The 23,664-nt window shown below is 44.8% G+C and overlaps 1 protein-coding gene across 1 annotated transcript in view; it reads left to right on the plus strand.

The window, feature by feature from the left end:
- The window catches only part of AXDND1 (axonemal dynein light chain domain containing 1), a 63,187-nt gene that overhangs the window by 10,550 nt on the left and 28,973 nt on the right, over positions 1-23,664 (plus strand). Inside the window, exons 4-16 of the mRNA XM_084636558.1 lie at positions 8,107-8,207; positions 8,899-9,007; positions 9,886-9,968; positions 11,050-11,106; positions 11,229-11,337; positions 12,152-12,273; positions 12,683-12,823; positions 14,411-14,515; positions 15,605-15,725; positions 19,639-19,740; positions 20,307-20,473; positions 22,364-22,439; positions 22,729-22,963. Of these exons, the coding sequence (XP_084492684.1) occupies positions 8,107-8,207; positions 8,899-9,007; positions 9,886-9,968; positions 11,050-11,106; positions 11,229-11,337; positions 12,152-12,273; positions 12,683-12,823; positions 14,411-14,515; positions 15,605-15,725; positions 19,639-19,740; positions 20,307-20,473; positions 22,364-22,439; positions 22,729-22,963 (1,528 nt within the window). The remainder of the gene's footprint in view (positions 1-8,106; positions 8,208-8,898; positions 9,008-9,885; positions 9,969-11,049; positions 11,107-11,228; positions 11,338-12,151; positions 12,274-12,682; positions 12,824-14,410; positions 14,516-15,604; positions 15,726-19,638; positions 19,741-20,306; positions 20,474-22,363; positions 22,440-22,728; positions 22,964-23,664) is intronic.

Below are 23,664 nucleotides of genomic sequence, written 5' to 3' on the forward strand. Positions count from 1 at the left end.
AAAGCCCCTGTCAGTGATTAGCCCTCTCCTGCTAAGCTGTAACAACCCCGCCCTCGGTCACATCCTCTCGTTCCGCTAACAGATGCAGATTCAACCTCCACTGGCAGTTCATGACGGGGAAGCGCTTGAGGGGTCCTTTTTGGTGCCCCACCAAGGGGCCCGTTACCGGGTGTACTACTCTTCAGGGCAGGCCCGGTGTTACCTCTGCCAGGCGAGGGGCACGTCCCCCCACCAATGCCTCCCTGACCCTTTATACCATCATCCTTGCCCCCTGGCCCAGCCCCTGCAGGCCAGCCCTCTACCAACACCTTAGAGGGCTGGGTTCTCCTCCAGGGGAAGCAGGGCAAGCGAAAGGCACAAGCTCAGCACCTCCCTCTTGATGCAGAGTGGGAGGAGGCTCCCCATAAGACCAGGAGAGTGGCCCCTGATGCCGAGCCTTCCGTTGCACCTCCTGATAGTGTCCAACACCTAAAGCTGGCTGGGGAAGTCATGGCAGCAGCGAGAAGCAGTACCAGCCCCCTTCTGGAGTCCCTTCTTGTGGGGGCCTCGGATTGAGTCCTCCCCGTCCCCTTGTCAACTGTGCCCACCATCGGCACCGAGGTGAGTGTTGCCAAGGGTATCGGGTGGGGACTTCTGCTCCATCTTGGAGGCAATTGAGGCTCTGGGTCTAACCCCCGGTCACCCTGGGGAAGGACAACCCCCGGCCAGTGGGCCTCGATCTGGGCGGCAGTTGCATTATGATGCCCCCTCCTCCCCTCTCTCCCCTTCCTCTGACTGATGCCCACACTCTTACTCCTGGGGTACCCCTGAGCCATGCCCGGCTGCAGATGGCACCTTGCCTGACATCAAGCCCAGAGCGGGTGCATTTTTTTTCAGCAGGCATCCACCTTCCTCAGCTCTTTGGATCCTCATGAGTGCCTAGTCCTGGGTGGGGATTTTAACACCACCCTCGAAGAGTGGGACCGCTCGGGGACTGAGCAGAGTCCGGCTGACATGGACGTCCTCTGGGAGATCATAGACCATCACTCCCTGGTGGACGTCTGGCGCGATCATCACCTGGATGATGAGTCTACCTTTACTTATATCCGGGTGGAGGAAGATCAGTCGTACTACTCCTGGTTGGATTACATTTATCTATCTCATCATCATCTCTCATGGGCCCACTCCTCCAGCGTTCGGCCAGCCCCATTCTCGGTGGCCGTGATGGCCCCTCTGACTTCTGAGATGCTGGGGCAGGCCTATTGGCACTTTAACAATAACCTGCTGGAGGATGTGGGTTTCGTGGCATCCTTCCAGGAGTTCTGGCTGGCCTGGCAAGAGCAGAGATGTGCTTTCCCTCAGTGCAGTGATGGTGGGATGTGGGGAAGGTACGTGCCCGGCTCTTCTGTCATGATGGGGGCACCAGTTGGCGGAGGGATGTGGTGATAGAGCAGCTGGAGCAGACGGTCTTGGAGCTGGAGAGGTGCCTGGACGCCAGACCCGGGGATCCATCCCTCTGCAGAGCATGCCAGGAGAAGCGTGAGGAGCTCTGGGTCCTCAAGGATCATCAGGCCTGGGGTGCATTCATTCGTTCCCACATCCATCTCCTTCAGGAGATGGATCGCGGCTCCTGCTTCTTCTATGCCCTGGAGAAAAAGGGGGGGGGCCAAGAAGCAGGTCACCTGCCTTTTGGCAGAGGACGGCACCCCCCTCATGGATCCGGAGGAGATGTGTGGAAGGGCCAGGGCCTTCTATGCCAGCTTTTTCTCCCTGAATCCGACCGACGCTGATGCTTTCAGAGTGCTCTGGAATGAACTCCTGACGGTCAGTGCAGGCAACTGGGACCGGCTGGAGCTGCCGCTCACTCTGTCTGAATTCTCAGAAGCCCTCCATGTCATGCCCACTAATAAATCTCCAGGCATGGACTGGCTGACCGTGGAGTTCTACTGCGTGTTCTGGGACATCCTTGTCCTGGACCTCGTCACCATCTGGGCCGAGTCCTTGGAGAGCAGGGTCCTCCCTCTGTCATGCAGGTGAGCCATGCTCACCTTGCTACCGAAGAAGGGGGATCTCCACGACCTTCAGAAATGGCATTGGACTACAAAGTCATAGTGAAGGCCATCTCGCTGCGGCTGGAGTCCCGGGCCAATCCATCTTCGAAAACCCTGTATTTGGTCCAGGACCTCTTGGAGCTTGGGTGCAGGGATGGTCTGTCATTCGCCTTCTTTTTCCTGGATGAGGAGAAAGCATTTGACAGGATGGACCACGGGTATTTCCTGGGCACTCTGTGAGCATTCGGCTTCAGGCCCCAATTTGTGGGTTTTCTCCAGGTGCTTTATGCCTTCACGGAGTGTTTGGTCAGGCTCAACTGGAGCCTGACCAAACCGGTCAGCTTCAGGCAAGGGGTACATCAGGGCTGTCTGCTGTTGGGCCAGCTATATTCTCTGGCAATCGAGCCCTTCCTCTGTCTCCTCCGCTGGAGGTTGACAGGGTTGGTGCTCCAAGAGCTGGAGTTGTGGCGGGTCCCATTGCCGTACGCCAATGACGTGCTCCTTGTGGTCCAGGACCCAGGCGACCTGGTGCGGGTGAAGGCCTGCCAGGCGATCTACTTGGTGGCCTCCTTCACCTGAATCAACTGGATCAAGAGCTCTGGCCTGATGGTCAGGGATGGGTGGCAGACGAGCTCCCTTCCACCCACGCTTCAGGCCATTCAGTGGAGTGTGGGTCCATTGCTCTATCTTGGTGTTTATCTTTCTGCCATACATCCTTCTCCACTGGAGAACTGGCAGGATTTAGAGGGCAGGGTGGGTGAGCGGCTGCGGAGATGGACAGGACTGCTGTGGTGCCTCTTCCTCTGAGGGAGAGCATGATGCTTAACCAGCTGGTCCTATGCTCTGGCACTGGCTCAACACCCAGATCTTGGCCACGGGTTTCCTGGCCCACCTCCAGAAGATAGTTCTGGAGTTCTTTTCGCCAGGACTGCACTGGGTCTCTGCAGGGGTCTTTAGTTTTCCCTTGGAGGAGGGAGGACAGGACCTGATCTACCTTTGCACTCAAGTCCATGTCTTCTGCCTCCAGGCCCTGCAGAGACTTCTTTATGGTGCATGTAGTCTAGTGTGGAGCACTCTGGCACACGCCTTCCTGCGCCGCTTCTGAGGGCTTCGATATGACCAGCCTCTCTTTATCTCCATCTGAGAGGTCTTCTCTGAGACCTCTCTGAGCTGCCGGTCTTTTATCAGGACCTCCTCTGGCCCTGGAAGCTGGTATCAGCAACCAGGTCCATGGCGGCCACCAAAGGGGTAGATCTCCTCGTGGAGCCTCTGCTACACAATCCCCAGCTTGGTGTGCAGGTGGCGGAGTCCCCCTCGGTGCACCAGAGGTTGGTCCTGGCAGGAGTCACCGGGATTGGAGACTTCCTGGACTATGACCGAGGAGACTTGGTGGATCCCCTGATGCTTGCTCAGCATGTGGGGCTCTCCACCCATCGTACTCCCAGACACATACTTCAGGAGGTGAGAGCAGCCTTGTCACCGGCCTCTCAAGCTTACTTTGAGCAGGTCCTGAGGGAAGGTGCTCCCTACCCACCCCACACCCTGGGCCCTCTGGATCTTTTCATTGGGTCCTTGTCCTGTGAGCCTCCTCAGCAGCCCCACCCTTATACCTCGAGCTGGCTGCGTGACCTCCAGCTGGTTCGCTTTTGAACTGCGCCAAGGGCACATCTGTACTCTCCATTTCCTCACCCTCATGTCCCACTCCGATACCAAATGGTGGGACTTAATGTCATCTGTCGAGGGTGAGGAATCCTGGTGGGCCAGCCTATATTCCACCCTAGTCCCGCAGCCCTCTGGGATATCAGCTGATGGCTCCTCCATGGAGCCGTGAGCACGGGTGTGTATTTGGCATGGTTCACTCCTGTCCCGGAAGCCTGTCCCTTCTGTAGCATGAGGGAGACCCTGGCACATGTTTATCTTGAGTGCGCCAGGTTGCACCCCTTTTCCGACTCCTCCTGGACCTCCTTTAACATTTTTGGCTGCATTTCTCCCCCCACCTCTTTATACATGCACCCCCATCTGTGGCCCCACAAAGTCGCGGGATCTCTTTGTCAACTTCCTCCTAGCGATGGCCAAGGTGGTCGTCTGTAACACCAGGGAGAGGATGTTGGCTGAGGGCATTCTCTGTGACTGTGGGGCCTAATTCTGACCCTCCTTCCATTCACGCATCCGGGCAGAGTTCCTCTGGGCAACGTCCGCCTGGCTTCCTTGACACCTTTGAGGAACAGTGGGTGCTGTCCAGGGTTCTCTGCTCGGTGTCCCCTTCAGGTTCCCTATTTTTGACCCTTTGACCTTCACACCAGTCCTTGTCATTTTTTTCGTTGTCCCCTGTAATTCCTTGAGTTTCCAGGCTCTGTGGATTCTCCCCATAGGCTGGGGGAGGTCCTTTAGCCACTGGCGGGTGTCCACTTCCCCAGAACCCAATAGGAACACCCTCTTGCAGCTGTCTGGCCTGACTTTGTCACACTACTGAAAGGTCAGCTGTGGTCGTTTCCCTGTAGATAAATCTCTACATTAAGCATCTTCGCATAACTGTGTATCATTTTCATATGACTTTGTATTATGCCTCTTCATATAACCTTGTATTAAGTCTTTCCATATATAACCTCTATTTTCATACAACTTTGTATCAAGTCCTTTGATATAGGAACTTTGTATTGAGCCTTAGTATAATGTTATAGCCCCTAAGGATAGTTAAGGTAGAAGAAAAATGTCTTTTTGCTAGGAGTAGAATCAGATCTCCCCCCTTTTAATCAATTGCCCTGTTGAATGAATGAGGTGAATGAGTAAGGCGTGGAAGGCAAGCACCTCCAGACAGCTGCAACAGTTGGAGAGGGGATGGAAGCCAGACCCAAGAACAATAAAACTTGTCAAGTGGGCTCATTAAAGAAGATCAGACATATTGAGGGCCTTGGGAGTTAGAAGCGAGCACCTTCTTTTCAAAACACCCTCTTTGAAAATAAATGTGGCAGCATTAAGACAACACCCAGAAGGAAGCGCCACAGATGACCAACTGACACAGACACAGATTTTGCATCTGTGGTATAGATTTGCATGAGAGGGAAGCTGCTATAAATGTGAGGTGTCTTGCAGAGGATCCCGGGTCTCGTCTTGTCAATATCGCAGCATCGATCCGGATGGACAGAAGCCCGGCTCCACCCCTTCCCCATCTAACTCACCTGGCTAGTGAGGTTAAGGGGAGCAACTAGTTGGTAACAACAACAAGACGGAGTGTGCTTGTGTGTGTATGTGAATGCATGAGTGTAATATATATCATATGCATATGATACAGTATTGATTGATACATGTATTACCAATAAATGTGGTGCTTTGCCTTATCCCCCCTGAAAAGATCCTGTGCTAAGTACAACATCCCAACCTCACAACATATCTCAGTAACAGATATAGCAATACTTTATAACTTAACATACAATTATAGTACATACAGTTCAACTGGATATTAAGGTTCAACAGAGCAAGACTTTTAAAATGATACCCCACAAGGCCTGCATTATACAAAACATATCATAATCACATGACAATGGTGAATATGGGAGTTCCAGCATGTTACTTTGAGGTACTGAGTGTCACAGAGGTCCAGTCTGAGACATATTGAGATGGCAGCTGGATGTTCAAGGAGGAATATTGGAGAGGCACTGAGGATGGATAGGGAGATGTGGAAGTCATCAGTATAGAGTTGATAGCAAACCCTGGAGATTGACTGAGAGCGTATGGAGGGATGGCAGAAAGGGATTGAGAACAGGGTCCTGTAGAACACTGGCAGAGAGAGGAAGGAAGGAAGAAGATGGGAAAGAGAGAGAGCAAATGGTAGGAATACCAAGTGAATATGGCAACAATGAACAGGGTGAAGAGACAAGATGGGGTCCCAGGCAAGAGTCTGTTATAAATGGGAAGAAGGGGGGACAACTCCAAAATGCTGGGAACCACAGAACTATATAAACCAAGCCCTAATGTGGGCTCATGGAAACCTGACAAACAGACCCTCTGTATGCTATATAATTAGGGCCCTTTGTTTCTGCTTTTTATTTTGTTTAAAATTCTTAGGGAAGTTAGCAGTGTTTCGTACAAATATTAAAAAATGAGTGAAAATCAGTGGAAAAAATTTACTTCACAGTTTTCTGGGTAATTATCAGGATTAATAATGAGGCATGAGAGAACACAAAAACCAGAAAATAGAGAAGAGGGCCAGTGGGTTAACAGGAGAAATGGACAGGGACTATCACCCAGCTCCCTTTCTGTCTTGATCCTCCATGGCACATGTTAGGATATAGATATTCAGGCCAGTCTGTAAAGGCCTATACTTTAAGAAATTAAGTATATGTTTATCATTTAGCTAGTTATAGAGGTATAAAAGAAAGAATCACAATCATTGTCTGCCTGTATAGGGCCTTCTCTTACTGTGACAGTCTGAGGCCCTGTTCTTAGGCTAAGGCCTTTGGCTAAGCAGCAGCAGCAGCTATAAGCTGAGAAGTGTAGGTTCACGTCCTCACCAGTCACATTGAAATAAGGTGCTATTGGGCTGTTAGTCATTATCAGGACAGGATTGTATTCCTATCACCACCAGATAAAGATGGTTAAAGAAAACTTAGTTTGATAGCATCCTGTCTGGCAAGAACTCACTTATCAATAGCTGGGGTGTGAAATCCTCATTTCTGTGTTGTTCTATCACTGTAGTCTCCACTTCTCTATTGTTTGTCTGTATAATCTCTGGTTCTCTGATTGTTTCTGTCTGGTGTATTATTAATTTTGTTGGGTGTAAACCAATTAAGGTGGTGGGATATAATTGGTTACATAATCATGTTACAATATGTTAGGATTGGTTAGTTAAATTTCAGTAAAATGATTGGTTAAGATATAGCTAAGCAGAACTCAAGTTTTACTATGTAGTCTGCAGTCAGTCAGGAAGTAAGGGTGGGGAACAGGGGTGGGGAAATTGGAATCATGTTTTGCTAAGGGGGGGGGAATGGAAACAGGGACACAAGTAAGGCTCTGTGGCATCAGAGCTGGGTAGGGGGACACTGAGGAAGGAAATTGGAATCATTGCTTGCTGGAAGTTCACCCCAATAAACATTGAATTGTTTGCACCTTCGGACTTCAGGTATTGTTGCTCTCTGTTCATGCAAGAAGGACCAGGGAAGTGAGAGGGTGAAGGAATAAGCCCTCTAACAGTGCAGGGGAAGCACATGGGGCTGCACTCAACAGCTGGGGTCAGCAGGGGGCTCTGCCCAACTGGGGGGCCAGGTTGCAGCCTTCCACTCCCTGTGGGCCTGTTGCTGCAGCGCTCAGGTGGTGTTGGCTGCTGGGACCAGACTTTCTGCCTGTCTGGCTGCCCCACCGTGCAACTGTAGCAGTCACAAACCAGAGGTTACCCTCCTCTGTGCAGGCGCCCTGTGCCTGAATACTGAATTTTTCAGAGAAATTCAGTAAAAAGCAAAAATGGAGGGCCCTATATGTGATCTGTGTAAAATTGTTAGTGACCATTTTGCTGTTTTGCCTTCTATTGTGTAAATATTCCTAGTAATATCTCCTTGCTTCTCTTTCTGTCTCTCTGAATGTCAATGGTATTGTTCTCTTCAGCCATCTGAGCATAGGCGACTCAGTTCTTTTAGCAAAAAAAAACGAGGAGTACTGGTGGCACCTTAGAGACTAACAAATTTATTTGAGCATAAGCTTTTGTGGGCTAAAGCCCACTTCATCAGATGCATGCAGTGGAAAATACTGTAGGAAGATATATATCTATATCTATAGATAGATCTATATGCCATGGCAACACCCATTTTTTCATGTTCTCTGTATATATATATCTTCCTACTGTATTTTCCACTGCATGCATCTGATGAAGTGGGCTTTAGCCCATGAAAGCTTATGCTCAAATAAATGTGTTAGTCTCTAAGGTGCCACAAGTACTCCTCATTCTTTTTGCTGATATAGACTAACATGGCTACCACTCTGAAACCTGTCAATTCTTTAGGTAACCCCTGGAATAATGGGTAGTCTTTGTTTCTCATGAACTTAGGGTTTTCACTGAGAAGTGATATTTGTGCTTACTCTTCAGGGGAGTATGCGTGCCCCAGATGGGCTCTGGCAGCATCCCATTCGCAGGAACAAGTTCAAATACCTCATAGACCATCCCATCTGTCTGATGGGAGCTGGAAGGTATGTGAACGGGGATAAGAGAGATGGTGAAAGTGAAGAAAGGTGAGGGCTGGGAACATCCCTACTCTTCATGTCTAATGGCTGTGATAACAAACACTCAAGTATTGGCTGGGAAATAAACAAGTGGAAGTGCTGCCTAACAATCTGGAGAGATTTTTCAGGCCATGGTGTTTTCCTTTGAGGTCATGTGGTTTCTTTTGGGAATTACTCTTTTCCAAAGGAGTCAAGTCTCACACATTTATATAATCCAGGATTGCTGTGAGGAAGCCCTGCCTGTCTTTAATAGATTTGGAAGAGGATGTAGCTCTCCTATAGCCTTTTGGCAGCTCCTTGTAATTTAACATTGCATTAGTCATGCCAGAGAAGTGATAATGTTCCAATCATATGTTGTCCTTACCAGAAATAAGACACACACATATTTTGGCACATCAGTGGAAACAAGTCTGAAAAGCAACCCTGACCAGTGTTATTGCAGACAGTAGTTCCTGGCAGATTCACCTTCAGTGAAATGATTAAGATGGCTAAAATATCAGTGTGTCACCCTTTATTAGCCAAGTGTGACAAGATTCCAGGTATAGCCTTCATTAGGATGCACAGAATAATCCCCCCTCAGACTGTGACTAGCATTAGGAGAGAAGTGGAGTGCCTGGTGATGAGCTCAATGAATAGGTGCTTTTCTCTATTTTCTCAGGGATGTTTCATTTCTATATGACATAGCTGGAAAAGAAGATGAAAGAAAGATGTCTCCAGCAAGCCCTTTAGCTGAACCACATCGTGATGGTTCATCCATGATTAGTGCTGTGAGTGCTAAAGTTTGATAAATCTTTCTCATTTCATTTGAGCCCTTGAACACAGTGATCAAGAGTTTTCTTCACCAATCTGAAACCCTGCTGATTCTTCTTTACCTTTCCCAGTATTAATGTATGTTTAAGAGCAAGAGATTCATAATAGTAGGCACTGTGGGAATGGTGGAAAATGTAATTCAGTTACTCCCTTTCAGCCTGTCTCGGCTGGAGTGCCTGCAGAGAACGGTGCAAGAGCACTGGTTTTGTGGGATTTCAGTTCCAACTCTATCAGGTCTAGCTGTTTCCAGCCATAATTATTTTAAGCAATAATATAGCCGCACTAACTGTTCTTGCAGGCATCACTGTACAGAATGCTGTGCTTCCATTTTGAACCCTTCCGTTTTGGTGTGGCTATAAAGATTTTAAATTTGAATGAGCTCTCGGTGTAGATTTAGGGAGGATTTTCATTTGCACTCAGCATTGCTCTAACTCTGTGAGAGTTTGACTGATGTTGATCTGTGTTAGATTTAGGCCTGGTTTCTCACCCAGCACAGTCTTTTAATCTGTTACCCTTTGATCTAATAACTCACTGCTTTTTTTTTTTGGCTATACAATTTCTTCAGCAGCAGAAAACCTCCCATCTCACAGTCGGAATTCAGACACACGTTTATTTTGTCATAAATTTACATTTATTTTAGATTTGTGAAGTGCACCAATCATCCAGATTCTAAATACATACATGGAGAAATGGGATAGCAGTACGAAAAGCTTCTGCACAAGGCTTGCTCTCTAAGCAACCCCAACAGATATCCCTTCTGGGGTATAGTGGGCGTTTGTGTGCAGCTTTTACCAATGTGTTTTATGCTCTGATGTCTCCGTTCTGTCCTTCACAGACAAGTGTAGCAGATAGCCTGGTCCCTGAAGAATTTCACATTGTGAAGAACAAAGGAGTCCTGGGCTTGGAGTATTATGATGAGTGAGTGCTTGTATGGTTTACAGAGAATTCTCCTCAAAGTTTAATGGCCTGTCTTGCACTATAGAGTGGGGCAAGGTAACAAGGCCAAGAACACTGGCCAAATATATGCAACCTAATCAAGGGGTGAAGAGTGTATAAAGTCTGATTTAGCAGTTGTGTTAAGAGCATATCTAGAAAAAGGGCTGCAGAAGAGATGTCAGGCAACACCTGTCCCCGCAGAGCTGTCTGAGCAATGCTCTTACATCCATTGCTGTGTGATGGCTAAAGAGGGCCAAACCTCTCTCTCTCTTTTTTTTTTTTTTTCATTCCTCTGACTACCTCTCAAGAGCTGGGCTGTCAAATGTATTTCTGGTTGGGTCTGAATGTGGCAGTAGAAATCTGGTGAGACCACAGAATTACAGAACTATAGGGCTGGAAGGGTCCTAAGGAGGTCATCTAGTCCAGTCATTAGAGGGCAATGCTGAGAGATTCCTTAAAGTCACGGTTGGCTGTTGTATGAGTTTAATTGGAGTGTGTCTTTTTACACTCTACCCACTATTTAGAATTGTATTCTGCAATAAAGCTAGACAGGTTCCCTCAACCCACATAGTGGATCTTCAGGGCCCTAGTTGTAATCCTGAAGCTATCCTCTCAGGTTTTCCACCTTTTAGTCCTCCTGGCTGTGAGGCTTCAATTAAGTTCACTAAACCTTGACCAAAGAAGTCTAGAGAGAGTTCTTTAAAACCCTCAACACCATGCCTTAAATTTGTTGGAGTCTCATATTCTCTTCCTTTGAGATTAGGAATTAAATCCCAGACTTCTGAGTGGCAGTATATATAATGTTAATATAAGTAATATTAATAATAATATTAGTAATGTGTGTTATATTTTTTTTATTTATTGGTATTATAGTAGCACCTAGGAGCCCTGGACATGCACCAGAAGTCCATTGTGCTATGTGCTATACAAACACAGAACACAAGGGCAGTCCCTTCCTCAAAGAGCTCACATTCTATACAGCACCTTTGAGGCAGTCCTGAATTCTACAGCTAAGCCAGAATACTGTCTGACGCAGGTTTTAAAATTTATGTTTGTTTTACAGTAAATACACAACACTACTTGAAGATAGTGAAAATAGACTGCGGCTATTCCCATCTATGTGAGTACTGCCCTGCACTACGTTTCTATTAGAAGAAGTGACAGTATGGATTTAATTTCTATGTAATACCTTGTGCCATTTATTTAAGTGAATAGCACTTCCTTTCTACCCTGGACTTTTAGGAAACCATCTGGGAGATTAGAGGTCATCCAGCTGATGAAGGTGATGGACACCATGCTGGAGAAGGCTGGAGTAGATGATGAGCAAATCGGGATAACAGGACCTTCACAGGTAATGTCTTGTCAAAATCCTGCGAAATAACATCTCATCTACACTAGAATTTATCCCCTGCAATATTTAAGGGGTCTCCCAGTTGTTTAATTCTAATGCTATATGCTACTGTGGGTCTTCCTTCTCATCCTGGTACTACTAATAGAGACTGTTACTTGTTGAGGATTTGGTCTGTTCCTCTTGGGATTTGGTCTGATTTATGAAGACTGACAGGTTGGCACCAGGGCATTGGGTGTTGGACTTTCCTGGTGCAAATGTTGCCAACAGGTGAAATGTTTTTAATGGCTAGTGTGAAAGAATTAAAGCAGCAGATTCCCGATCTCCTGATTGTGACTACAAAAGGAGACCCAACAGCTACTGATCCAAATTGACTGAGAGGTGTTAAATGCTGGGCCTTCAGAAACCCGTCCAGGCTTGAAACAGGATGTCAGAGAATCTTCCTATCTTAGGGCTATCTTCAGGTATTCCATGCACAAAAATTGGGCAGATTTGGACATACAGAGTGAGATATTAAAAAGCACTCAGTATCTGCCTAACTGTTCCCATTGGAGTTAACAGAAGGCTCCCATCAACTTTGATGGGAGCGGAGTTAGGCCTATACTGAGCACTTTTGAAAACCGTATCATTGAACTCATGCACAATGACTCTTTCTCCAGTACACTCTACCATTTTCTTCTGAAAAAAAATCTATCACAAGGGTTTTGTTTTTTAAAGCCAAACTTTGTCCAGGATTTCTTTACCCCAAGGTCATCGCTGCCAAAGGGTAAATTCCTTGACAAAGCCTGCAAAGATCCTGGTTTTGTTTTTTTGCCAGCTGCACAATGTATTGGAGGTGCTGAAGACAGAGCAGAACATTTACAACATAGTGTTCCATGAGCTGATTCGACAGGTCAGTGTGGATTGTGCAGAGAGAGGAGAACTGCTTTCTAAGCTTAGGTGAGAATTCACAGCATTCCCTTTCAGATTATGGCTGTGTTCAGACTAGCTTGGTATTTCATAAAACCATGTTGCCTCCAGGAATGTGAAGAATAATTAACTGTCACTCTCCTCAGCACCACTGCCTTGTTCTCTGTAAGTGATTTCTAGAGGGAGAAGCTGTGAGTAGAAAGCTGAGAGCTCCTTTGTGATCAAGGTTCTTATACCGTTCTCTCAGAGATCCTGTATTTGGCACAACCGAATAATCCTAGAATGTTAAAATCCTGGCTTCAAATGCTCAGAAGATTATATTATAGAAATTTCCATACTCAGTAGAAAGAGGATCCTCATTAGATACTGGATTAGCAGATGTAGATTCTCAGAAAGGTAAGACAGTTTTCCCAGTTTACTGTGTCTCTTTCTATTACAGGCAGAGGTATGTGAATCTGCTGGATCGGATCCCCCAACAGATGAGAAACCTTTACAAAGAAATGATGGCGCAACGAGTAATGGACAGGCACATTACAGAAGAGTTATACAATTTCAAGGAATCTGTTAGACGGCTGACAAGGTCTGAATCATGATTGATCTTCCTAAATCTACCTTCTGTGCAGTAGATTTGTTGAGTGTTCTGCTCTTCCATGGTTTCTGCTTCCATGTTTTATGCTGTGGGTCAGAACAATATTGACCATCTCACAGCCATCTTACCTCTTATGCAAAGCTTCTCGTCCACATTCTTAGTACCAGTCCTGTAGAACTGTAGCATAGAATGGCAGCACAGTCTCTTCCCTTTCTTCAAATCAGGGTGGATAAGAATCAATGACTATTTAAAAAAAATTAAAAACTCACATTTGTTTTAAATTTAAATTGAACTTTCTTTAAATTGAATTAAAAAATAAACCTATTTAAAAATAAATTTGAAATAATGATAGACTCCATTAAGACCTAAGTGAATTATAATCTATTGAAATAATTTAAATTAAATATAAAACATATGATTAAATAGTGAATATTTGCTGCCAAGTTTTAAAGAAAGTCAAACCATTGAACTGATGGCAGTCAGTTGCTAGGCATCTAGAACCAAAGTATGAAGTGTGAAATCAGCTTTTGACAGCAATAGCCTCTTCTGCTTGTGCAGAGAGAATATTTTCTTCATTTCAGTTTATTCAGGTTCAATGACTAGTTCATTCAAAGTTAAAAAAACACTTGGGAGTTGAAAAATCAGGAAAGCTTGTTTTCCTCTTCTAAGCTATGAATAAAAACTAGGTGTGAGAGGATGAGATTTACTAGTTCTAAAATGTTCAAGGACCTGGTGACCACAAACAGTCAGTTCAATTCATTAAATACAGATAATACCTTCTTTGTTTAACACATTGGTAAACTTTAAATGCAAAACTTATTTTGATAAACTTTTTGATTTTTTCTGGCATATTCAATATGTTTAAAATAGTTTTAATTAATAAATAAAATGCTGTTTTGGTGCATTTTTAATTGAATTTCCATCCAAACAGAGCTTGACACAAATCAAAAGTAAATAATTAATCATCATCTAGTAAATACGAAATGCATCATTCACCATTTTCTAACTTAAAAAATGGAAAGTTAAGAATCAGAATAAATATACGGTAAGCTATATTATTGCTTAAATAAATATGTATAGGTATGGTGTATCTTCCTTGTTTGCAAAAAAAAATAAAGCACCAAACTTAGTGTAAGGACTATATTTAGTTGCAAATCAATATGTTTTATGTTTCCAATCAATGAGAGTCAGCTTTTCTTTAGGAAAATAAATAAAAAGTACTAATGCAAAACATGATTAAAACTGATTATTTAAATCAAGTTTTTCTGCTTGCTAATTTCATTCATGATTAAAATCAGTGATTTAAATAACTTTGATTTATATCCATCCATCCTGCCTGAAATGTTATGCAAGGCTGTCTGCAGAGGGAGAGCTTTAAGCAAAACATATGCACAAGAAGACCATAGAGTTTTGTTTGCACTGGAAGGACATAAGTATCCCTTAAGATGAGATGATTGGCTGTTTGAGAAAGAGAAGCACACAAGACAGCTAAGGGCATTCTAGATTGAGATTGGTAGGTTGACTCTGAATTGTTCTGATTGCAGCAGGCTGCGAAATGACTGTTCTATGCTATTCCAGTGAGCTATGCGAGGTCCGAGAACATGACTTCAGGGTGACGAGAGAAGCAGAACGGGCCCATGAGGAGCTGGCTGATGCAGTGCGGGATGCTGAGCTGAATGCAAAGTGAGTTCCTTCAGCCCAGGGAAGGTTGGAGTGCAGGCGACATTTCTGGAAGCAATATGATGTCTTTGAATTGAAGGCAAAGCACATACTTCTGCTATTGTCTCACAGGTGACATGGCAGTGTTTACCGTCTGTGGGAAGGGATGCGGCACACTGATTTCTCTCTCTTTAGGGCATTGTAGAGGAGGGGTAGCATATTGATTTCTCTGTGTGTGAGAAACTGGTTATTTCTATACAGTATACTCCACAGAAATTTCTCTAATAGTACCAAATTTCTCAAAGGGATAAGTTGTTTTAATGTTTCAAGTTTTAACCATTAAAAGTCCTTTGTATTTGTTGTCTGTGCATTTTCACATTTTAATGATTTTGACTAAGTACTGCCCCCTCCTCATCCTCCCAGTTCTGAGTTCCTGGTCTCTTGTCAGTCTACAAAAAACATCCGGACCTCATCAGGTCTCAATGTCTGAGGGGCCAACTGATGCAGAGTTTGTCAGACTCCTGCATTGAGTTCTGAAACACCTGACCCAGGGAAGCTTGCATTATGAATAGAACAGTCAGCCTAAACCCAGCACAGACTTGTCTCCAGACTTGTTGGGAACTCACAATGAGAATATCAGTAAAAGGGCTTATTTGGGGTTCAGGGAAAGAAGCTGTGGATTGGCAGGCCTATGGAGTGTGGTAATTGAGGAAAGAGATCTGGCTGAAGCAGGTGTCTGAGAAATGTTTGGGAGCTGTGAGAAAAATAAAGAACTAGGTTAGGAGGAAGGGGATGTAGATTCCAGTAGTGTACCTCTAGCATCTTCTATGTAGTGTAGTTGTAGCCGGTTCAGTCCCAGGATATTAGAGAAACAAGGAGGGTGAGGTAATATCTTTTATTGGACCAACTTCTGTTGGTGAGATAGACCAGCTTTGGAGCCACACAGAGCCTTCAGGTCTGGGAAAGGTACTCCGATTAAAATGTAATAAATTAAATAAACTTATGCTAAACAATCTGTTCCACCTTGGATTTAGCTTGTCTCTCTCACCAAGAGATATTGGTCCAATAAAAGATATTACCTCACCCACACCTTGTCTCTCTGTCTTCTCTCAGTCTTGTGGAAGAATATCGTGAATTGTATGAGTTACAAAGAGCAAGGCTTGAGACCCAGCTGCTCCAGTTAACCCAAGAGAGAGAAATCTGGAGCTCAGCTACATATGACCTGGCAATGAAGGTAGGTACAGACAGCATCTTGGCGGACACTGCCTTACTGCATGATACAAACCATTGTAGCCAAAACTCCTGCTTCAGGATTTCCAAAGCAGGTTTTGTTTAACTGAAATTTTCTGCTCCCAGACCTGCCAAGACTGCTTTTCCCAGGAGACTACTGTTTTTTGGCCCTTTTAACTGTGGAAACTGACAGATATATATTGCTTTTTCTGGTGCTGATCTTCAGGCTCAGTGCAAGAGGATTTCATATGAAATCAGAGTGATTTGTGTATTTTCAGAAAGTGTCACTAAAATGCTTCCTTGACTTTTCTTAGAGTTTAGATTACCAACCCAGATTCCCTAGACTCTTTCTGTAATTCCAGGACTATATTTTACTTTTTTCATTGTGTCCACATTTGTGATCTCTTATTTTATCCCACTCAAGTTTAACATTTGCTGTGAGAACTACTTGGAGCTGCCTGGGAGTTTTTCAGGTTGTTCCTTAGGATGAGGCAGCAATAGTTCTGCAGAAACAGAATGGGATGATTTTGCGGGGCTCTCTGAGTTTCCCATGGACAGCATTACTAGTCCTTCAAAGCACATCTGTTCAGAGTTATTGGAAATGGCTTGATATTTTTACATTAAGAGATTATTAATGGCCAGATTCTTCCACTCTTACTCATCCTGAGTAGTACTGTAGCAGAGTGATGACTCACCAGCACAGTACCTCCTGCTGGTCCTTTGGGAATTAGCTCTTTTCCAGCCTTGGAGCGCCCTCTGCTGGCTGGTCTCACCTGCCTTGGGCCCCCGTGTCCCTCCCAGACCCCGGTGCCTCTTACCTCAGGGTTCTGTCCCCAGCACTCCCCACACTCTGGGTCTCCCCTCCCAGTGGAACCCCCTCTCCCTATGCCCATCTTGCCTCAGTGGCTACTGCCAGTCGTCATCTAGCCCCCTCTCACTGGGGCAAACTGCAGTCTGTAATGGCCACTCATCATCAGCACGGGGGTTGGACCAGCTGCCTCTGCCTACCCCCGGACTACACCTTTTTAGCCCCAGTGCCTGCCTTGGGCCTTTAACAAGGCCTGCAGCCTGGGGAGTTGCCAGGCTGGAGCTCCCCAGCTCCTCTTGCCTGTCCCCAGCCCTGCTCTGCTTCAGGTACCCTTTTCTTCCAGGCAGCTAGATCCTTCTCCCTCTGAGGCTGGAGAGAGACTGTGACCCAGTTCCTCCCTTTGGCCTTCTTCTACTCCCAGCCCAGCCCTGATTGGCTCCCTGGGGCAGCCCTTTCCCAGGACTGTTCTTAACCCTTTCCACACCGGAGCGGGGTGACTGCCCCGCTACAAGTACCTTACTTCATCTCTTGAGGACTGCTTTTACCAAGAAAAATACAATATTGGAAATATGGTATGGACATTTTTATTGATATGTGTTACCTATCATAAATGCCACATGTGGTTTCTGTTACAGTTTAACTTTAAAAGGCACATTATCCTGATGGTTTGTGCCTGAATTTGAGTAAGTTAATGCAAATTTATACTCTATTGTTATTTGACGAAGGTTATTGCCTTCCAGAGAGCTCCACTAAGCTTCAAACCATGGGCTTTAGTGTTCTACTGCCACTTTATATACAGGAGCCATCTGTTGGGATGTAATCGAGCATGTGCTTACCATTGTTACTTATAAAATACTCAGATACCTTGCATATCATGTGGAATAAATGTTATACCAATAAAATAAAACCCAGCAGGATCTTATTAAAGGGGATAAGACAAAATGTCACATTTATTGTGACTAGTAGGCAGTCAATTATAGCTTTAACATTTCATTCAGTTTCACATTCATTCACACACACACACGTTCTGCAAATTTGTTATAGTTACCAGTCTAGAGGTTGCCCATGCCAAGTTACTGGCCAGGTAGCTTGGGCATGAGGGTGGAGCCGAGTCTTTGTCAGATGTGCATCTGATGCTCCTGGAGGGTTATAGCAGAACCAGACTCAGAGTTCTCAGTTTCTAGAGTCCATTTTTATAGGAATTTATTCCTATGCCAGCCTATGGGAATTGCTTCATCATGCTGTTGCTGAATCAATCAGTAGATGGCACATTCCTGATGGCTCCGTGCTGCCAGATGTTCTTCGGTTCTCCCATTCTTGAGGCTGTTGGGTGGATTCCAGTGTGCCCTCCGGGGGTCATCTGGTTGTCTCCACTCTGTGCATTCTTCAGCTGATTGATACTGAACTCCTAGGCTGGCACCTCCCTGATCATTTATTATCTGCACCAAGCATCCATCAACATACATCCTCTATCTCTATTTTAATCACAATTGTTAACAAAGTGAGATAAATACAACAAAAGGGTGAGGAGTCTCTGTGTGCTGTTTCTGTTGTTACAAAGTATCGCTTTGAGTCTCTCCTCTCTTAGGATGTAATAACACAATTAGCAGCTTGCAAGGTTCACACGGAGAGGGAGAGAAACAGTAACAAGAAAAAAAAAAAAAAAAACCAAGAGACCTCTTAATTAGCAATGCCCTGGAATTTAAATGATTGGGAATCAAACTTACTTGTGATTTTAATACAGAACTTCTTTAATATGTTCCAACATAATAGCCGAAAGTTGCTGAGCAGTCCTTTAAATCTCCATCCCTACTAGCTTGGAGATGTTGGGCTTTGGCCATCCTCCATCACATAGTGAGTCATTCTAATGAGGTTCCTGCTGGCGTTTAAGCTCAAGCAAGGTAGCGTGGTAAGGAAGTTCTCTCCTCCTCAAGGAGTGTACTTGGATTGTCAGGTTGCAGATCAAAACGATGACAGTAGGTGGCTTTATCACACACTTTGATTCTGCTGTTGTCTTATGCTGTTCATTTATTTGCTATGGTGGCCACTGGCACTGAGGTAGCATTTTTTATGGAGTTCTGTTCTACAAACTATATACTCTGTGAGGCCTATGACAGCAACATCTATTCAGATCTTTCACTCCTGATAGCAGGGCTGTCGTATGTTTGATGATGAGGGGAGACAGTTGTCCATGGCCTGGGTTTGTAGTGGAAGGTGGGCCTCTCAGTGGGTCTGCACAGCAGGACGTGTGTGATGCGCAGCAGTGCTGGTAAGAGACTGGTCTGTGTTTCCTGGCCCTTTCCCATACCACGAGTCAGGGTTAAAATAGTTGATGCCCATCTTGTATGCTGGGGTCAGTGCTCACCAACCACTTTGACAGGGACAGTCTGCCAGTGTTTGGGTACAGCACCTAGCAATAATATGTGCAGCAGGAGGAGTTCACACTAGTGCCACCTGCTCCAGTGGGGAGTCAGCCAGGAGCAGGTGTTGGGGAGACACGAGTGCTCACTGTGACAGCTGAAGGGTAGCCCTGGACCATCCTGAGCCACCTGATAAGCGGGACAGGGCAAAAAGAGGCAACAGGGGAGCAGGGGGCTAAAACAGTGAGGGGCAGAGACAAGGTAGTGAAAGAATTGGAGAGAGCCAAGGGAAAGGGACTGAGAACAACAGCACAAGTAGATGAGGGGTGTTTGAAAGAAGAATGAGATGGGGCAGATATACGACAGGAGCAGCAAGTGGGGGAGTAACCCCAAGCGGGGAGCAGAGACAAGGAAAAGCAAAGGCAGTAAAACATTGACAGGAAACAGACTCAAGGTGAGAGTCCTGCGATGCGGGAGGGAGGGCTGGAAGAGATAGCTGCCTGTCTGGGGGTGTGGGGTCACTGTACGGGACAGGTCACAGGAAGGCAGAAGGCTACCTGTCCTGGCCCTGTAAATCCTGTGACAGCTCTGCCCATAGACTCTTATAGCTTAGGGAGTGCTAGTGTGTAGTCAGCTTTTCAGGGTACATTTCTTACACAGCGGAGCTTGGGCCAGTTATCTCCCGGGTTGTTCTCTAACCTCCTCACCACTCCCAAAAAAGCCGGTATAAGTAACTGTGTTCCTTGCAGGTGATTGGAAGAAACCAGCTCATGTTGTCTCGCAAGCTCTATGTTAGTGAAAAGGCATGGACCAAAGTCATCAAACACTTCATAGTGCTTCTGGCATCACAGGTAGAGCTCTGTTTTTGATATATGATTGTGGTGTGGAGAAGGCTATGTTTGGAGAGCTTGTGTCTGTGCAGGGTCCATCTGTCTCAATTCAGAATTTCATCTTCCCAGTTACTATTTGAACTTTAAAGTTTTGGCTCAGGTTTGAATGAATGGTATGGTTTGAATAGGTTCTCTATCTCCTCCTCTATGTTCCTTTCCCTGCTGTTCCCTTTTTCTCCCCTTCCCTCGCTCTGTCCTCAACTCTCATCTTCTCTTTGTGGCTTTTCCTAATTTGCTCCCTCTGCTCATCCTCAGAGGACCAATTGAAATCAATGCTAGTGTAATTGTGTCCTCAACAGTGCTGGCCTGGCACATTTGCCTTCTGATGTTTCAGCACAAATACAAAACTCAAGGGCTGTCCTAATGCTGTGAGTGAAATGTCCAGCTCCCAGGGTCATTGTGTATGCTGTGGAACTGCAGAACATTTTCAGGCTAGCAGTCTGTGAAGTGGGTCATTGTTCTGATCCCAGTGAAATGGAAGGTCCCTTGCCTTATGGTTCTCCCATTCTTTCTTGTGATGCACACAGGACACAGCTGACCTTTCCAATTTGCAGGAGATGACTGAGCAGTTCAGGGAGCTGTTGGACCGCATTAGGGTTGAAGTGGAACATGCTGAAAACTCCAGCAGGGAGAAGCTGCGAATTGTTCAGAATGGCCTCACCAAGTGGATGCAGTACTTCCAGGACAATGTTTTGTGAGTGTCCAGGAGTGCTTGTTTAATTTAGGCAGTGGTACACTAGCTATCTCCACCACCTTTATGTGACAGAAAATTGCAGTGCACCAACCCTGGCAGCCCATACTCAGGCAAAACCCCATTAGCTGGAGGATTTGGCTCACTGGGTGCAAGCTGCATACACCTCACCATTGTTTTGTTAGCTTTGACATCTGTTTATTCTGAAAGCCTTGTCCATAGTTGAAATCTGTCAGATCCAATATGGTGATGTAGATGTCTGTTCATACCTTCTGCAATGATTCTGTCTTACACCCCCACTGAACAACAGAAAACAAAAGATTTCATAGTAAACTATGAGATCTGTTTGTCTGTTCCCATGAGGATTTTGAAACAAATGGAGAGAAATCACCTAAGATGGAACATGACTAAAATACAGGAATTCAGGATAACTTCCAGCACCTCAGAGGCCTTGTAGTTCGTAAGGTTTTTGGATCATCTATTTGTGCTGTGTTTTTTCAATGCAGAGCACAATGAAGTCCTGGTTCATGACTGGGGCTCCTGGGGCTTCCACAATACATGTAACGAATAATAATAATGACAAGGATAAAGGTTGATTCTCTCCAAACAAAGGGAAAAAGTAAATCCTATCTAATGGAAGGACTAGATTATATCCTAAATACGAACACACACTAAAACAATACTTCTTCAGTGGCAATGTGAGGACAATACAGCCTTCCTTAAGGGGGAAAGTAGAGAGAATACAATATAAAATACAGTAACAACTAAACACTTTTAATACAATGTCTTCAGATAATAACTGTGGCTTGTTTTTTAAAAAGATCCTAGGTATTGAATCCTGAAATCAATTTCTGTCTATGAATCCCAGATTGTAGAAAACTTTCTACCACAGTAAACCTTAGATGTTCTTTCAAGTGTTTACAACTAAACATTGACTTAATATAGCTTTGAAACTTTACTATGCAAAAGAAAAATGCTGCTTTCCCTTTTTTTAGTAGTTTGTGTTTAACACAGTACTGTACTGTATTTGCTTTTTTTGGGGTCTCTGCTGCTGCTTGATTGCGAACTTCCGCTTCCAAATGAGGTCTGTGGTTGACTAGTCAGTTTGTAACTCTGGTGTTCATAACTCTGAGGTTCTACTGTATTTATTCCAAAAGCCTCCCACACCTCAGGTGGAAAACCTGACCTCATTGAAGGCACTGGGAGTTTTGCCATTGACTTCAAACGGACTGAGGATTCCACCCTCTAACTTTATAACCAGAGTTTTCTTTCTGAAAGGTTACTCTCTGACTGGTCTGAGAGTGCTCTTGTTTGTTGTTTAAGTTTGGTAATTTTTATGCTTAAATGCAAATAAGTGAAATACCAAAATTTATTTTAATAGGACACTTAAAGTTACAAAATGAGACACTAAAAGTCAGAAGATGCAAAATGTAAGGTTCTCATAGTAACATTAACTTACTTATCATCCTCATTCTACTTACTTGTTGAACTACACATTTAAAAAGTAAAATAGGAATAAAAATATTATATTAAGAATTTTTTTCTAGGATGATTGCAGTATTAGTGAAGGACAGCATTTTGTCAGTTTCATTCACAGCCTTACTGAGGACTAAGCATCCAGTGCTTGTTTGCCTTCCATTCCTTCTGTGCTTGAAGCAATCTTTTTTCCTACAAGGGACTCCAAACACTTTTGTGATTCTAGGGGAGGGCATGTAAGTCAGTGGTGGGGAAGAAGCCCTAAAGACCCTTCCCTTAGCAAAAAGGCCTCTGTTTCAAGTACAGGATATAGCACCTAGCAGGATGTGCACACATTATAAGTTTACTTTTGCTCATTCAGGAGTAATGTTTCTCTTGTAACTCATCTCTTCTCAATTTCTCTCCTTGTACCTCTAGCGGGAAAGCAAGCTTCTCTAATATGAAGGGAGAGGTATTGGAGGAAATCCTACAGGACTTCAAGAACTTGGAAAATGTAAGTGTAGGCGGGTGGGACCACCCCGCTACAGTAAGACTTTTTGAGAAGCATATTCCCCTAGCCTACAAACTAAGCTGCTAACAAATAATTAATATTTAGCTCTACAAATGCTAAGAAGGATAAAAATAAAGCAAGGCTCCAAGTTTATTGTATAGTTGCTTAGTTTGCAACATCTTTTTCATCTTGGGCCAAAAGGGTTTCCATCACCTTTCTGTTGCACATCTGGGGGTGACCCAAGCAGCTGAAAGCTTTTTCTGGGATGACATCTTCATTACTTTCTTTTCAGATGTTGAATGAGGACCTGGAGCAATATGGAGGGGACGTTCTACTAATGAAGAAGGAGACCCTCAAGACTGCTGCCAACCTGCAGAAATGCTGGACAGAGCTGGGACAAACAGTGCTTAGTCGTCACAAGGACATTAATGGGGTGTTGCCTCCAGAGCTCAAAGCCATGGAAGAAATAAATGAACGTACAAATGAGCTCTGCCAGCAGTACAGCATAAGAATAAATGGGGAGAATGGTAAGAAATTACCTATCTTGTCATTCATTCTTTCCTTCAGTGTGTCAGTGAACGAGTGACTAAAAGAGAACCATTGGATATAATTTATTTGGACTCTAAAAAGCCTTTGACAAAGTCCCTCACAAAAGACTACTAAAGAAAGTAAGGTCTTGTTTGTACAGGATGTTACTGTGTGGGAACCCAGAGTGTGACTCTACAGTGTATTAGCTTGCCATACACTAAGTCACGAAGCTGACCCTGGTACAGTGCTCTGCAAGTTCTGCAGTGTGCTTTGACATACTGCTGTTTGAAATGGGAGTACATGAAAGTGCACTGCAAAACTTCTAGTGCATGATAGTAGTGTTCGTATGGGATATTACTGTGTGGCAAGTTAGTGCGCTGTAAATTCACACCCTGGCTTGCGCACACAAATGTCTGGTGTAGACAAACTCTTAGTAGTCATAGAAACTGGTAAGAGACATGGGGGAAAAAGTGGGGCTAAATGGATCAGTTTTCAGTATGGCAAAAGGTTAACAATGGGTTGCCACAGGATTCTGTACTAACTCCAGTGTTGTATAAGATATTTATTAATGATCTGAAGAAAGGGATGAGCAGTGTGCTGGCAAAATCAGCAGATGACGCAAAATAATTTAAATCAGTGAAATCTAATGTAATGAGGGGATTGGGCAGCACCATGGCAGAGGAAATTCCGTGTTGACAAA

Source organism: Lepidochelys olivacea (assembly GCF_965140295.1).
Source record: "Lepidochelys olivacea isolate rLepOli2 genome assembly, chromosome: 8".
NCBI lineage: Eukaryota > Metazoa > Chordata > Testudines > Cheloniidae > Lepidochelys > Lepidochelys olivacea.